This window comes from Macrobrachium rosenbergii, chromosome 26 (genome assembly GCF_040412425.1).
Source record: "Macrobrachium rosenbergii isolate ZJJX-2024 chromosome 26, ASM4041242v1, whole genome shotgun sequence".
Taxonomy (NCBI): Eukaryota; Metazoa; Arthropoda; class Malacostraca; order Decapoda; family Palaemonidae; genus Macrobrachium; species Macrobrachium rosenbergii.
Window position 1 is genome coordinate 4,878,508 of NC_089766.1, and position 18,121 is coordinate 4,896,628.

The following is an 18,121-nucleotide window of genomic DNA, read 5'->3' on the forward strand; positions in this document are numbered from 1 at the left end:
GATATTTTGGGTAGTGAGGGATGGCACGAACTATTAAGCGGATAAATCTCTCTCTCTCTCTCTCTCTCTCTACTGGGCTCTTTATTCCTGATATTTTGGGTAGTGAGGGATGGCACGAACATTACACACATCTACACATTATCTTTGTTCCTGAAATTTTGGGTAGTGAGGGATGGCATCTTAAACTTTTCTTCTCTCTCTCTCTCTCTCTCTCTCTCTCTATATATATATATATATATATATATATATATATATATATATATATATATATATATATATATATATATATATATATACCTGATTAAATAATAAAATTATGATTAAATATGAAAATTATTATTATTATTATCATCATCTCCTGAGATATACACCACAGCATCCAGCATCCCATCACCTTAACAACACACATTATATTGCCATCCCTATCACCATTACCACCCCAACCCATTATCAACCGCCCATTTCCATCGCATTGACATGAAGAAGGCCCTAGATGGGAGTAAATGGAATGCAAGGGACAGTGCCCTCCTGCCCATAATGGGTACAGCGGCCCCACGCCCCCCCGTAATCATATACAGTGGCTTGTAATTTGAGCTCCTGTTTTGCAGTTACAGGTAAATTGGTGATTGAGTGATTTTTTTTATTTCTACCTGGTAAGGGCTGGGTGTCTTTTTTTTTTTATTTTGGGGATGATAATATATCTCTTTTTTTTTTACTTATTTTTGGCTTTTAGTTAGTTTTGAATTTTTTTTTTTTCAGTTTCAACAATAATAATTTTTCCTTGTAATTATACAGAAATAATTTGACAACACGACACTGTTAAATTGGTGAGGGCTAATTTTTTAAATAATTTATTTTTTAAGTTTTACTAATAATAATTTTCCCTTGTAATTATTGAGAAATTATGTGTGACAACACGATACTATTAAACTGGTGAAGACTAATTTTCACCACAAGAACGGAATATATACTGTATATATATAAATAATTTACATATATATATATATAAAACTCATTCATTGTCCAAAGTCAAAGTCCAAATCACACTAATTGAGTGAATGACAATAGTTTATCTGGCGTAACAAAATCTGTTGGCCTTTATCTGTATGTTAAAATATATTGAATAAATCGAAAACACTATTTACCAAGAGGATGATGTTAAGAAATAATTATAAAAAAATTATATATTATTAATATATATATATATATATATATATATATATATATATATATATATATATATATATAGAGAGAGAGAGAGAGAGAGAGAGAGAGAGAGAGAGAGAGAGAGAGAGAGAGAGAGAGAGAGAGAGAGAGAGAGAGAGAGAGAGACTTCCTAGGGAACAACACTTACATCATCACAACAATGTAAAATGCAAAAACAAGCCATCAAAACAAAAGAGAGAGAGAGAGAGAGAGAGAGAGAGAGAGAACACCAACATCATCACAACAATGTCAATCAAAAAAAAATTCATAAAAAAAAAAAACACGAACAATACAAAACACAAACCTGTTCCCCCTTCCTTAAAAAAATTGCAAACTCACTGATCGAACATCCTGTTTGGCGACAGACACGCCAAGGAGGTGGCCAGACACGCCCTCAGGAGAGTTCAAGGACCACCCCCCGCCCCCAACTCCCCAGGTGGTGAGAGAGAGAGAGAGAGAACGAGAGAGACCCTGCCCTCGTGGTCAAGGCAAAAATGGATACGTGTCTCCTGGTCACATTTCAGACGATTTGTTGCGGTAAAGGTCCACCTCAAGTCTCCGCCTTGTAGGTGGTCCTCGGTGCCGTTCGGACGATCAAGGGGAGATTGACTACGTGAAGGTTTCTGGGCAAAAACGTTCGACCGTTTAAAAATTAAATTCGTATGAGGCTTTCTGGGCCAAAACGTTTTATTGCAAAATAGGCTTCTGGGCGAAAACGTTCAACCGTTCAGATGTTTTATTGCAGAAAAGGCTTCTGGGTGGAAACGTTCAACCATTTTCAAAGTTTCACTGCTGTATAGACTTTAGGGCAAAAACGTTCAACCACTTAAATGCATTTGATTGTGTTAAAGGCTCTCTGAGCAGACACATTCACATTTTTTTAACAGTTTTACTTCGCATAAGGCTTCCTGGGCAAATAAAAAAAAAAGAAACGTTCATCCATTTTGAGAACATTTGAATGCATTCAAGGCTTTCTGGCCAAAAATGTTCTAATTTTTTAAAACATTTGGTTTCTTTTAATTTCTGGGGAAAAACTTTCAACGGTCTGAAAACATATGATTGCATTTAAGAGTGTCTGGCCAAAAACGTTCTAATGTTTGAAAACATTTAAATACATTCAAGGCTTTCTGGCCAAAAACGTTCAAATGTTTGAAAACGTTTGGTTGCATTTATGAGTTTCTGGCCAAAAACCTTCAACGGTTTGAGAACATTTGACTGAATTCAAGGCTTTCTGGCCAAACCGTTCAACCGTTTAGGAACGTTTGAGTTAAGCAGTCACCCCAAACCTACCCTGTTCGAGCAATAAAAATTTAGTATTATTAATAAAATAATAATAATAAACAGTCAACTTTATAAAAGACTCAAAGAAATTAAGTACATTCACACACACACACATCAAAGAGTTTGACAACCCAACCTACACTTACCCATGTCAATCAATCAATCAATCAATCAATCAATCATCTAACCATCTCGTGACGCGTGCAATATGTGTTTCCCAGAGCCCCTGAGGAAACACGAATAACTACCACGTATCATTCGAAAATGATACGTGTCTCGGACGCGTGGGCGGGAGAAGGGAGGTTCTGATCATAGGCCTGGGTAATGAGAGGCCTAAGCAGCCTACGGCGAGAGAGAGAGAGAGAGAGAGAGAGAGAGAGAGAGAGAGAGAGAGAGAGAGAGAGAGAGAAATTATACATAATTATAAACAATCGTATATAGTATTTACAATTTCTATTTTTACGAAAATATCGAACGTTTTCGTCCAATCCTGAACAAGTGAAATGCATACGATTAATAATATCTCTCTCTCTCTCTCTCTCTCACACACACACACACACACACACACACACACAATCTTAAAACACTTTAGTCGTCAGATCAGCAGTTAAATCACGGTTATTTACTACAATGTGACCACGAAGAAAATGTCAAACTCCATCCGTCCATATGGGCTCCCCTGAACATCAAAAGAGAAAGCACTCCCAACTCTGAATTGTGCCTAAAATCCGAGGTTTTTAACCTTCCGGAATCTGGAGATATATTTGTGAAGACTACGTGTGTGTGTGTGTGTGTGTGTGTGTGTGTGTGTGTGTGTGTGTGTGTGTGTGTGTGTGTGTGTGTGTGTGTGTGTGTGTGTGTGTAAAATTTAAATCAGAACTAGACCAGGCCCTTGATGGAAGATTGGGGAGGGAGGGGAGGGGGGGGAGGGGTCCTCATCAAGCAGCCACTGAACTTCTCTCGCCCGAGGTTTGTTGCGCGTGGAAATGAATCAAATATTTATTACAGGTGTGGCACAGCAAGTGGTGGTTTGATGATAGCCTTTTAGGAAGCGAAGTTTTCCTTTGAGAGAGAGAGAGAGAGAGAGAGAGAGAGAGAGAGAGAGAGAGAGAGAGAGAGAGAGATGCAACATTTGATATTGCAAAATAAATACTGCGCAGCACATAAATCATTTCATGAATTACCAATATCAATTATAATTATTAACCAAAATAATATCACATTTATAGCTTAGAAACCAATACATAAAATCACAACACACATTTAGCACCTCCCCCTCAAAAAATACTGACATTCACAAATATATCATCAACACTCAAATTATATTCTGCATTAAGTATTCCATGATCAAACAACATAAGTTATCAGTGCACTCATAAGCTATCAATTCTAGATGTAAATGCAGTACACAGTAGTTCATTTACATAAGTACTAATACAGTATCTCACGCATCTCACCAACTGGTTTAAGATTTATGACCTGGAAACCAGTTGTTCAAAACAATTTATGTAGAATTTATTGAGAGAAATTTATTTGGATTAGATTTTCTTCTTTAATCTTTCAGTCAATGACGGTATTCTATTAAATGGATGCTTGCTTACCAGAGTTAGACTCTTGTTAAATTTTTGGACTTCTTCAGAGGTGTACATACTGTTAATAATAATAATAATAATAATAATAATAATAATAATAATAATAATAATAATAATAATAATAATAATAATATTCTGCAGAAGACCTTGTTGTTTGGTTGGTTCCATAAGTGTGAGCCTAATAATAATAATAATAATAATAATAATAATAATAATAAAAACTGTATTCATACAAATAGGCTGTGCTTAAGGCCAATGCCACCAGCAGCTATTTTGCCCCCCCTCCCCCCTCCCCCTTTTCCCAAAATACAATGTGCAGTATAATGAAAGTCTCCATTGCCATAAGCAGACCTAGTTATTATGAAATGGAGAAACACTCTACTGGAAAATGATTACCTCTTGCCAACTTTCTAAGTGCAGTACAACCCATGTTGCAGTTCACTGGAGGAAATTCAGGAAGTTCCTTTTCTAAACATTTTATGAAATTGAAATAAATATATACATTTTACACAACAGATTCTGTAATATTTTATGACATTACAAGGAGGATGTCTCTCTTAAAAATATTATGAATATAAAAAAAAATTATAAAAATATGTGCAAACCATTACTAATTCATAATAAAGCTGTGTGTGCACACCATATGCCTCATGTTCATTCCAGTTTGAGGTAGATTTGCATTATAAGAGTTGGCAAAAGTAATTTCTACATGACAGAAGTACATACTATACTTCCCATCGTAACTCGACAACCTTTCTGGTCTTAGTGCTTTCCATTACTGCATAAGAATCAATCAATTTGTCAGTGTTACAAAGCTATGTGTGAATTGGGTTCTTCTGCAAAAAGGCCTAAATCAAACACAAGAAAGAGTGAGGCTCACAGGCTCAAAACTCACAAAAATCCTATGTTTGAATAATGCAATGGACCCTTAGTACAAAGTATAAATACTATTACCTTCCATTTATCAATAATTACAGCTGGTAATTCATAGTTTGCTCAAGTAACACCTAACAACGGATACATTCAATGTGAGGACCACCCTAACTCAAGAGACTTAATGCCTGACCAATATAAATAATGGATATTACTGTAATTATTATCATGAACAATATAAATAATGGATATTACTGTAATTATTATCATTATTCAAAATAAACATATTCTAATGGAACAAGCCTAACATTTAACTGGCTTGAAAAGTAAACTTCAGGATTACAGAATAACCATAAGTGAAAAAAAAAAAAAACCTTAATAGAATAACCAGAAGTGAAAAAACAATGAAAATATAAGAAAAGAAAAGTGAAATTATCAAATATTCACATACAAAAAAAGCACGTCAGAAGGAGGCCACAGTGCACGGCACAAGTAGTAATAATGTAAACGAAATAACAAAAAACTTGCACTGTATGAAAAAACTGATACAGTGTACTTTACATAAAGAAATAATTTGCCCTTTAACAACAGATTTTTAAGTCAAGTGTACTTAGATCAAAAGTACCTAGCCTCGCACAGATTCTACAAACAGATAAATTAAGATGCCTAAAAAACACTGTTACAAACACTACCTCCTCACTGGAATATGCAACATAAATTATGCATTTGGAATGAGTGGCAATGGATTACTACAAGGCCAAAAAAACCAACATAAAAGCAACTACCAACATAAAAGAGTAAAAGATAAAGAAATTAAATTGTTAATTCAAATTTACACATCTCAAATGAATAAAGGAACAGTTTCCCTTTGGGTAATGTGAAAGTTCTACCAGTTCTGGTTTCCCATGTCATTACCAGGAGGAACGAAAACAACTGAGTGACGAAAAAACCCAGAAGGGATACCGCTGTACTATGTAGCAACAGAGCTGTCACTTAAAACTATAATAGCCATCCTACAAACAGAGTTATACGATTGCTTCACCTAACAGAGGGCAAATAAACAATAATTAAAAGAATAATTGATTATATTAAAAATAATCTACAGTATATACAAACGTTACAAGGGTAAGTACAGAAATATGTAAAACTTTTAACACTGATGGAACCTATAGACCTGCCTCTTAAAGCAAGTTTAAAATTCAAGAAAACAAAAGCAGGAAGAGAATTTTTATGCATAGTCATGGAGGGAAGGAAGCAATTACTTAATAATGCAACCAAAGGATCGTTGATAATTTCTACGTAGGATGAAATGGCACAACAGGTGTTACAAAGCCACCCAATTGCCTGAAATTTATTTCTATCAGTGAAGGAAACAACAATTCAAAGTTATCCCCTCACCCACCCACCCACCCACCCTTTCAATAACATAGATATGTTCACTATGAAGCTCCCATAAATCAAACAAAAGACAAAATTATGAGATCTAAACAAGCTCCCAATTTTCAGTGACAGATTAAACAATTTGAAGCATATGGTCTCTCCCAAGCAAGTCAGCAGGAGTCTTTAAACCCAAAATGTTAATGAAATACTCAAAAGAATTGGATGGAAGAGGTCTGGATAAAAAGGTAGAAACTCTGTCTTTGTGGTAATGATTCTGGCTCGGCTACAGGATCCCAATTTAGATGAGCTTATAAAATTTGCATTTTTAATAAAGGTTAGATGTGATTGAGGATAGACACCCAGGATTCATTCTTCAATACAGAATGTAACTAACTCATTTCTAGATTACAACAAATCACCTGCAATACTGGCAGAAAATAGAATACTAACCACAAAAACCAAACAAACACTTTCAAGTCTTTACCAACAATGATGAAGAAAATGGTCCAGACTTAAATAATGAAAACTGGGAAACTCCACTAATTAGGTTTAAAAATATAACAAGGCATTTGCTTCTAAATATGCAAAAATGAAAAATTAAAAACCATCGGACCTATAAGTAAAATCTCAACGCCAACCTAATTTTCACGCCCGACTAAGGAAGCAGTCGACTGTATAAGCCCATCAGTAGATCACTTGTTGCCCTTTATTTTTGTTATTCAACAAAATACAGCCTGACTTAACGTATCCTAACATACTACAGCCTTAGGCATAATGCCCAACCTGAAAAGGTGCGACTCAACCAGCAGTCGACCAATTGGCTGGTGCCATGGACCAATCTTCCAAGTTGCCCTATAGCAAGGGACATAAACACTTAGCATACTTAACTACCTTGCAGTATGTTGCAAATTAAAAGCCGATGCCTGGCATGATCTGGCCATGGCTCAATGTGGAACTCTAGGCTAGGCAAAGCTAGGTTATTACATAACTTACAACCAGCCAAATGGGAAAACCTCATTTGTGAACACAATTATAGAATTAAATCTGTGATTTCCAATAAGAGAAGGTCTCTACTCTAGCCCTGGCTAATCCGCGAGATCTAGCCTAACCTAAATATCTTAGTGACCCCAGGTGCATGTTGGGTAATTGATGGGCGCATTGATGGGGGCATTAATGCCCAAAATAACCCTAGAAACCCCCCAAAAAACATATAGGCTTTACAGGGCATCCATGAAAATCACAATTTACGTAAGGAGGAGGCTTAAGTAGGACAGATCTAGGCTAAGCCAAATCCTAGGTTACGCAGTACGTAAGAGGTCAACCCGGGAACATAGCATTGATTATATTTGAAATTATATCCTTCATAATACTCCTACAGGAGATAAAATCGTTAAAAGGCATTTAGATCCTAAAAGATGATCCAAAACGATCGTAAAAATAACAACTTTCCAACGTCCCCTCAAAAGGACATCGCTGCTTCTCCCCCAGTTCTCGGGATTTCTCGATTATTTCGCATAAATCCACACCTCTATAATCTCCATACACCTCAAACAAAGCGGATTTCATACTCACACCGAAACGAATCGACGATAAATCCAAAATTCTACGAACACGACACACGAACACAAAAAAGTCAACAACGGAGAAGCTCCAAGCAGCTGATTGCCTTCAGACGAGTCGCTGCTCTCTTGAGGCAAAAGGCGAAGAAGGTAAACACGACTACCCCGCCTTTCCGTGTGACGTCATTTTGATGTCATAGCTTATTTGGAGGTACATGGCAGCCCAACTGATATATCCGGTGATGCAAACATTCTTCGTCTCTGTCTTGAATGATTAAGAAAAAGCCACCTTATACAACAGAATTTAAGTGAGTAAATAAAGAACAGGAGCTTTCGACCTTCACTAAGGTCCTCTTGAGCTGTACTGAGAAAATTTTTTACAAAGTTTACAAAGATATAAAAGTACAAATACATAATTTTTTAAAAGGGCAGTTAAAATGGAAACTGTCAGTCTGGGTGTGTCTCTTGAGCACCATCATTTCTTAAAGGCGTCTTCTTGTTATTGTATAGGTAATTAAGTCGTTTCCTGATCGAAGGAGCAATTTCTTCTAAAATACCTAATTGTACATTGGCTGTCAAGCATATTAACTGGTCTATGAGAACGTCTTCAGAGGTGAAGGCCTTGTTTCCTTGGAAAATATCCATCTGTCTGATGAGTGCTCCCTCTACTATTTTTCTTTGATTGGTAACATGACACTTGCAGATAATCTTTACCTTGTTAAAAAGAAATTTGATGGACCAAATCAAGACAGTGGTTGGCTACAGCACTGTTACTGGCCTCCCCACACCGCCCCAAAATTCCACATGCATTTTTATACTTGGCTAATCTGACTGAGCAATATCTTCCAGTCTCCCCGACATAGACCTGAACACGTAAAGGACTCAACTACCTGTATAATAACAAGATGCCTTCAAGAAATGATCATCCTCGAGGAAGACCCCCAGACTGACAGTTTCCATTTTAACGACCCTATAAAAAAAATTGTGTATTTGTAGGCCTACTTTTATATCTTCGTAAAATTTGTACAAAACTTTTTCTCAGTTCAGCTAAAGAGGACCTTAGTGAAGGTCGAAAGCTCTTGTTCTATATTTACCCACTTAAATTTTGTTGTATAAGTGGCTTTTTCTTAACCCACTAAAGTGTTTCTACTCTTTTATCTGAATAATCCCTTATAGAAACGGGACTAAGCTGAGAAGAAGGGCTGAATATGTATTGAATTGAACTGAATATAGAACTTGGGCCAAAGACCAAGCACTGTGACCTAGTAGGCCTATGTCATTCTGCTCTGAAACGAAATTGACAGTAAAAGGTTTGAAAGGCGTAACGGGGAAAACCTCTCAGTTGCACTATGAATCAACTGTTAGGAGAGGGTGGTAACTAAGATGGGATAAAGAGAATATGAAAGGAGGTACAGTAAAAGGAACGAAAAGGGTTGCAGCTAGGGGCCAAAAGCACGCTGCAAAGAACCCAAAGTAATGCCTACAGTGAACCTCATAGCACTGTGTTCAGTATGTCATGTTTAGCTCTTCCCTTTCGTGGAAGGCAGAACTCTTCCTTACCTCAGGATTAGCTATGTCATGTTCCTTTCCTTTTAGACCTGGGTTATATAAAGTCTTCTCCTGAAACCACCTAATTTTGAAAACTGGACCAGTCTGTTTCTCTAATACTAACACTCACTTGTTCCTTCTCTGTCCACCCGCCCACACACTGAGCCTTTCATCTACACTGGGACTAGGTAAAGCCACGCACAAAGGCACTAAAAGCATTAATTACTTCAACCAACCTAATGTGCTCCTCAAGAAACCCCAAAAAATGTGGCACCCTTTCATTCAGGGTAATAAATTTCAACATTAAAAAGGAATTCGCACACTATTGCTAATTTGGTTACTACTGCATTACTATGTACTTATAAATAGTCCACTTAGGACAGTGACTGATTTCTAGATGCTGTGGTTATAATAATTATTGAAAATAAATCATTATGGAAAAAAGCTAAAAGGCCATTAACTAGGAAACAGAAGAGAACAGGGAACAAATGGTAATTCAGGCATAATGCACATGATGAAGAATGTGACGAAATTTTCAGGGGTCTAGCCACCATAGATTCCCTTTTTGTGAAGTTTTCTGTAAAACCATAAATTTAGTCATTACAACTCCAAGGGGTTACAGATTATACCATGTTGACATCCTGGACTCTAACACGAATAGTTTACATTTCTATTGGTACACTAATGTAGCAAAACTTTATGCTTTGCACTGTATTTAGCTTTCACGAATACAGTTCGCAAGGGACTAAGTAGAAGCGATTTTTTTAATACTGTTTTGTTACTGCCTAATGACATCAAGTACCATCTTCTAGTTTGTGCAACCACATTAGTCTCCAGTGTCTCATGCATATTTTCATTAATACAGTCAAGAATAAATTACTTTGAGACCTAGCTCAACACTTACTCATCAGTTCGAGTTGAAAATCACAGTATCTTAGCCTCCAAAGCAGCAATCATTTTATGCCAGATAAAAAATTCAATAGTTAAAAATTGTGTTAACGTTTCACCATGATCTCACTTTGCGAAACGAACACTCAATGACCTCGAAAAGGGTTACGAAAATGAAGAGTTTTTTGGAAAATACCTAAGACATTTACATAAAAGTATCTTCCACAAACTTCATTAAAGGTATCTATATAGTTGGCCTGCAGAGAACACAGCCTGAATGAACCGTTCCTTCACTTATTTGTCGGGTTTAATACCGGGGTAGTAACCTATATACCATTACTCCAAGACATAATCATAAGACAAGAGTATCTCAACTCTGCAGACAATTTCTTTACCATATGGTACTGCAGGCCTGCATGAAATTAGAGCACATGCTTGGACCTATCACATGCCAAGTAAATCGCTGGAACAAGTTTCCAAAGTGTTCTACGAAGTCAAAACTCCAAACTAAAACCTTTTTTTACTACTCTGACCAGCCCAATTAAGCCTAGACATAAAAAGGAGGGGGTGTTCTAACTTACAACTGCACTAAGCATAAGGGTAAACTGTTGCAGACTAAAAAGGAGGGGTGTTTTATGATAATTCTGCACAAATCATGGTAAATTTTTGAAAATTAACTGTTCACATGACCACTTAAATGACATTACTGTATTATTCAATTTGATTCATTGAAACAATACTCTAGAAAATCTGAGATAAATCACACAACATACAATCATCTCAGTGGCACCAGAATGAAACCTTCAATGGGGAAATGGTGAAAACTATCCCCCAGACACCAGAAAAACACTTCAAACAGCCGCAAACAATTCAGTCAATAAAGATTCAAGTTTTTAAAAAACCCCACTAGTAACTCCAGGAGAAATACATGTAAAAATGATCTTAAAAATAGTGTGATCAAAGGTATCAAAAGAAAACTCTAGCTTGAAAGTTTTTAAATATTCAGCATTGTTTTTATTGCAAATAATGTGCTTCTTTACATTGCTTTACAAAATTTTCTATGCAAGCGTGAAATCAGGGCTATATGCTTGACATGTTTATCACAATATATGTGACAGCGCCAGTAACACGGCAAGTCCAGGTCACTCCCACAAGGCTCAATCTGTGTCACTCTCAAGAAATAGCTTTGAGTCTTGGTGAAATGCCAGATTGCCCCATCACTTACGCTATTCCATATGGTACAATTTAGATCTGAATAAACCATAGAAAAAAAATCTATAAAAAATTAAAAGCACATATACAACATAACAGATTACAATAATATTAACCCATAAGGAAAAAAAGTTACTAAAAGACAGAACTTGAAGAGGCATATGAAACTTCCTCTCTCATAAAAGCACCCCTTATACAAATACAACATACTGTATACTGTATTATTATCATCTACTTTCACCTTTTGAGAATGCTGTATAACACTCCACAGCGTCAATGCAACTATCACCTCAGTCAAAAACCGATTCAGAATATAATAAAACAAACGAAGTGGTCCTCTCACCACTACAGATTGTCCCCTCAACAACACATGCAACGTGATCTGCCTCATCATGGAATAAATAAGATTATCATATGAGCAAGTTGATGATGTTTCTCAGCCTTCGAATGAAATGATGGTTATAGCAACGCCCGGAGATGAGTCAACCTAAAATTCGTCATTCTCTGGTCTGAAGTCACGTACACCATGATTTCGGTACCGTTTTCTACAGCAATGCACATGGCTAAGAAATTCACAAGAAATATCACACCATGAAGTTGAACTGTGAAACCGAAGATTCAGCTTTGTCAGGAAAAGCAAAATTGAGTGTGATTATCACGGCCGTAAGCTCATTGAGACAGCAAACAATTGATAATCTGTCTACAAAAATAACGACGAATGACACTACAGATTCCGTTGGATAATTTTGTCCCAAGTGGCCGCTGACAGCAATCCCTTCCCATGTTATACATTCTTTGGAAATAAAAGTCATAGCTAAAATGATGTGAAGTTACTTAATGTTAAATGGATGGTGGATTTACTCTATGTATGCCTGGATGTTTTTCCACATTCACTGAGGCTCATCAAAAAAAAAAAGGTCTACACCAAACATTATACTCTAAACCTCCTGCAAAATCAACCAAGGTTTTCTAGAGTGCTATATAAAACCAAGCAATTGAAAATGGGGTAGAAGAAAAAACGATGAATCAATGGCAAGATACCATGATAGAAAAAATATACATTTGACAAACTAAATATTTGGCAAACATTCACAGACTTAAACAACAATTCCCAGCATCAGGAATTAATTTATCCCCCAAGAAAATTTTTGATCCCAGTTCCTTAATTTCTAAACAATCGACTGCATACACATGACAGCAACACAACTCCATTTCACATTGCAAATCAAACTAAGTCTCCCACTGGTGTTCACCTGCCAAAAATAAAAAATGAAACTTAGGTACCAACAGGTTCTCATCTACCGTTAAATGGAAAAAACTACTAAGTTATCCCTTAAGCTAATATGCGGTGTATACTAACACCAATAAATCCTGCCTCACACTCACTGTAATGCAATTAATCACTACTGGGTATCACTGACAAGAAAATAAGGCAGCCAATACAGATCTTGGCCTGTTTACAGTGTCCATCAGCCAGCTTACTTGATATGAATGTGGGCCTTCAGGCCCCTCTGTAAATATGAATGACACCTGCTCTCACAGAGGTAAATAGAGCAGCCATGTTTCCCCTTCCATTACAGATTGCTTAGTGAACTTGGGAAAGGGCATCTCTCTAACCGGAGGAGAACAAGCGATTGTTTTTACCTCTGACGAGAAGGCAGATGCCTAAGACGGCTAGAATGAAAGCAGGAGAGCTCTCTGCTTATCGTAGTTATGTGGGATGGGTGTGGTGAATGGTGCTTCCAGGTATTAGTAAACAATGTGACCAATGAGCAATTGAACTAAACTGTAATCATCACTGCATTCACATATGCTTCAAACATTTAAGTATCTTTGCAGCTGACACTAAATTGAGGTAATTTTCAAAAACAAACAAAAGGAATCCAGCATTCAGAATATATTTTGCAATGCACAATATACCAATACTCAACAACTTGTGGCAAAAACCCACTCCTACATTATTTTTTTTAGTTAATTGACTTAAAAGTTCTTAGTTATTGTATATCACAAAGCTTCCACTTAAATATTCTCTCAAGTGTCAATGAACCAACTTACCATTGGCAGACAATGTATGATCAGAATGATGACGGTTTTACAAACCCTGGGAACTGCTTTTGAAAAGATTGGTGGAGAACAAGGACAAACAGAGAATGCATTAAGGGTGAGCTAACAGTTATCTTTGTTTACAAATCAACCTTAAAACCCCTGCAACCAATCATTGTCTTCCACCAACACATGATGCAATGAGTGGACTTTTTTTGTGGAGATTATTAACAAAAGTATGCAAAGATATAGAAGAGGAAATGGTGACGGGCTTTGGACCAAATTGGAACGCTAGGGGCTTGGTGTGGAGAAACAGGGAGGGCCAGAAGAAGTGATTAGCGGGCACAACAGTTGTTGGAGGAAGGACCGCTGGGGGGCTCGGTGGGTTCGACACTGAACGAGGGTCCGCCAGTGGGTTCCATTGCTCCACTCTCGGGAAGCTGCTGCCTCGACACGATACGGTAGATTGCTGCGAAAGTAAATTCATTCACTGAATCTTTGCGTTCAAGAAATTTTGAGAATAAATGTTTTAGAGAAATGAGCAGGTGACCCCTAGCCTAGTAGTGACACTATTACTCTAACCACGATGTAACCAAAACCCTTTAGGTATTCTTAGGTGTTGCAAAAGTACGTAATTAAAAGGCATCTGTAACCTAGTTACATCCACACAGATGTACAGTCGTTACTACAAGAGCAATACTTAATAAACTACATTCCTTACTATTCTATATAATATTCACCAGTGTTGCAAGTGTGTATGTGGGCAATACAGCATACAACCTACACACACGTACACATCTACTGCAATAAGTATTCTGTAGTCTTAAAAATCATGAACAGTCATACCTAAATCCCTTTGAAATATCCACAACCCAATCTACTCACCCAGATAAAAACATACTGTACTATTCTGTATTATGAATTGAGCCTTAGTGGTATAGTCAACAGCAATCGTTAAATGAATGAGTTATAACTGTAAGCAGTGTCGTCGGCTTTGAGGATGTTTATTTATAATTAAAGAAAAACATTAATTAATTTAGGCTGTTACAATTTGCAATTATTTCCTTACAACTGGTCACAACAGAACAGAGCCAAATTAAATAGCCACTGAGATTAGTGTGCTTAGATAAAAAAAAAAAAAAGTTGACATTTTTAACAAGCTATATTAATATTGGTGTGACCAATTCACTTCTATAAACAAGGAAAAGCAACAAAACGTTTGTTTTGAAGAAAAACCATCGTTTCTCGAAAAGGTCCAGCATTCCTTTAGCCTTTAGACAGATTTTGACCACAAACAATGCTAAGCAAAGTATGTTAATTCTTGCAATAATGCAAATAAAGTTCCTAAAAAATATAGTCCCTAAATTCTAGTTATTAGCTCTGAATTTTCTTCTTAGATTCTACTCCTGCTAGAACATCAATCATCCTACAAAAATAGGAATCAAAATCAACAATGTTTTCAAATGAAGCAACCTGTCTGGTCTATGGTCTGCAAAATTACCTTCAACACTCACTCTCACCCTATTATGTACGACATAATATTCCATTTTAATAACCTAAACAAAGATTACTTGTATCTTCACAACCTATCACCATTTTTACTTCATAACTATTCACAGATAATCCAGGAACCAAGCATTTTTTTTAATCTGACGTCATCCAAAAACCTCTCTAAACTAACACTACTGAAGTCTCCAAGATTTGTACTGACATTTACCAATCATTTATGAGTATGTACTTCCCTTACACATCACAACCAACTTTTACATTTGTTAAATTTCATCAGTTTAGTAAACTGAGTATTGAAAGCCTAATCTCCGTGAAATTTCTAAAAGTCCTGTGGAGGAGAAATAAACAAAAATCATCACAACCATTTCACACTACAAATAAAGCAAATCAAAGGAAATGGACTTTCGTCTTAGCATGCACGTGAGCAGAACAACTTGCATTACTGCCAAACTCAGTTTTCACATTCAACATCATTCGCTACAATGAAAGCAAAATGCGAATGGGAATTCTCAATCTACAAGTACCATGCTTACTGTATCAATGATACAACATGAGATCTTAACATGCAAAGAAAAAAAAAAAAAAAATACAACATTCCTCATAAAACCTTATTCTTGGTATTTTGAAACTTAATGAATGATCATTTTTCATTACAGTGCAGTACATGAATACACATAGTTTAAATAAGTCTCAAGTTTATTTATTCACGTATTCAAGAATTTATTACCCAATTATAATTACTCATTAGAAACAAGCAGCTAGATTTTAAGACAGCTACAGTTTAGTTACACATTTCAATTATTCCAATTTAAAAATACTGCCATATAACATTCAGCTCAGTCAGGCCAACAAGTTTTAAATACACACTTATCAGAAGGTTTAGTTTAGTCAATTTCAGAAATTGTAAAAAAAAATAGGATTTAGTAATCAGGTTGACGAATTAGGCAAGATTCAATCGTTTGTTGCGTAAGTAAAGGCTGAGGAACTTTTGACCTGACCTTCACAAGCAGTCTACCAAGAATAAGAAAGAGAAAATCACTAAAACATATACATCTTGCCTCACCTACAAGCAAAGCATGACCCCACAAAAAAATAGTCAGAACATCTCTGCAATTCCTTTTCTTACAGTTTATCATGCTTGATAATTTATGACAAGAAAAAATCTGACTTTTGATACGAAAGGTGCACAGGTCATGCGCATGGTTGCCCCAACAGATCTTCTCCCCCTTCCATCGCAATCAGGTACTCATGCCGAGTCTTAAGCTCGCTGATCAAAAGCAAAGGCGTACAGTTACGTTACATGGCAGGAAATGGGATTTCCAAAGAGCCTGCGACAAACTGAAATTTCCTCCAGATTCAAAACGAGAGCCTTCCAAAGCACCCAAGGCATCAAGAGCGAACTGCAGCTTTAATAAGAAATGCTAAATTTGGAGTCAGGTTTAGCACATTCTCCTCTCGATAAAGGCTTTGAATATCTCGCTGAATTACAGAATGCACAACCAAGCAGGTAATGAAATGTGAAATAAGGTGCTAAACAAATAGGGAAGAAAAGTGCAAAATTTCTTTACTGGATGTAGAGGTAATGTATCTTAGTATGGAATCTAACCCTGTGCCCAAATATTTTCCAGATGTGAGGGGGGGGTAACTCGCCCTACTGTTGGCAACATTGCTTGCGTACGCTCTCTGCATTAACAGTCGGTTCCACGTGAATAGCCTTTACATCGGCTGTTGGACTGTCATCGTGGTCGTGAGGATCACGAATTTGCTTCTGGGAGACAATCCTGTAAATTTCTAGCCAGCATGCAAAGAACAAAGAGGTGTTAGTTAACTGCAAAAAACTAAGTTAACACTAATCTGTTACACTTTTTTTTTCGTTTTTTTTTTTAGTCTAATGATAGCATTCACAGCTGCAGATCACTCATACAATATACTGTATGACAAGGTATTAGTATTCTTGAAAATTAAAATGAAAATGTTTAAAAAAAGCAATTACGAAGTTGCATTATTCTGCATGCAGAATCTGCAACAAATCAAAAAAGATATTTCAAATTGTTAAAAATCTCAAACTAGAAGTAAAATCTTCATAGAAGATTGCCTAACATGCTTAAAAACTTGTAGAATCAGTGGCAACCTAGCCCTTGTAAAAATTACACAACAGCTAAATAAAATGAGAGACTATATGCTTCACAGAAAAAAAAAATTCTTAAAACCATTACAAACTCTAAAATACAAGATTTTTTCACATGCAAAAAAAAAAAAAAAAAAAAAAAAATAAATAAAAATTACAAATAAAAAATTAATACAAAATCTATTAACTTCTATGAAACCAAATTCAAAATGTAAAATAGCAATGCAAAGCATTCTTCAAAGGCATAACTTTTTTTATTTGTTACAAAATAAACCCAAGAAATACTCTCCTACCCTCACAAAACTTACTCGTTAATCACGTCTACAACTTGAAAATTCAACAGAGCAATGCGACCCCTTGTGTCAGCTAACGTAATCCTCCTAGATATTCTAATGAACTATTGATGTCTATCATTCTGCAAGCTCTATACCAGCCAGCAAAATTTAAGCAACCCCAGGCATATTGCATTTAACACTGTTCCCAAACTAACACGCATAATAGCACCTATGATAATATTTTGAAGTTAGAACACACATTAGTTTTAATAAGCACTGAAACAGTTAAGACTAAAAGGTCAAGTGACAGTTACCTGGTTAGCATTATAAGAGGTGCAAAGATAAAATGCACAGGAACAAAATTTTGTTAACGGAATTATTTTGTTAGAAGTCACACATGTCAGAATGCACTGTCCGGTTTAATTTAGTAAAATGTTAATTTATCCGCCTGAAGCAGTTAGTGCTTATTTCACCCTGCATGAATACAAAATACAGAGACACTGTAAATCTTACAAAAACCCACACTTGAAACCAAGACTAAAGATTTCAAAATTACAGTCTCACACTTTTCAAGTTACAGTTAATGGAGAGAAAGTGTGTGTGCATGTGTTCCAAACAGGTGTAACC

The 18,121-nt window shown here is 36.2% G+C and overlaps 2 protein-coding genes across 7 annotated transcripts in view; both read right to left on the reverse strand.

Annotated features, from left to right (window-relative positions):
- peo (pendolino) overlaps window positions 1-8,253 on the reverse strand; it is a 161,101-nt gene extending 152,848 nt beyond the window's left edge. The window contains exon 1 of one of the 3 annotated variants that reach the window (XM_067128012.1): window positions 7,905-8,253. The gene's annotated coding sequence lies outside the window, so the exon portion shown is untranslated. The remainder of the gene's footprint in view (window positions 1-7,904) is intronic. The other 2 variants (XM_067128018.1, XM_067128013.1) reach the window with 2 other exon arrangements.
- A 3,058-nt stretch (window positions 8,254-11,311) lies between these two features.
- Window positions 11,312-18,121, reverse strand: part of Rab11 (RAS oncogene family member Rab11) — a 28,961-nt gene continuing 22,151 nt past the window's right edge. For 2 of the 4 annotated variants that reach the window (XM_067128024.1, XM_067128022.1), the window contains exons 5-6: window positions 16,698-16,882; window positions 11,312-14,051 (exon numbers count right to left, since the gene is read on the reverse strand). In XM_067128024.1, the coding sequence (XP_066984125.1) occupies window positions 16,743-16,882 (140 nt within the window). In that variant the 3' untranslated portion in view covers window positions 11,312-14,051; window positions 16,698-16,742. The remainder of the gene's footprint in view (window positions 14,052-16,697; window positions 16,883-18,121) is intronic. The other 2 variants (XM_067128025.1, XM_067128023.1) reach the window with 1 other exon arrangement.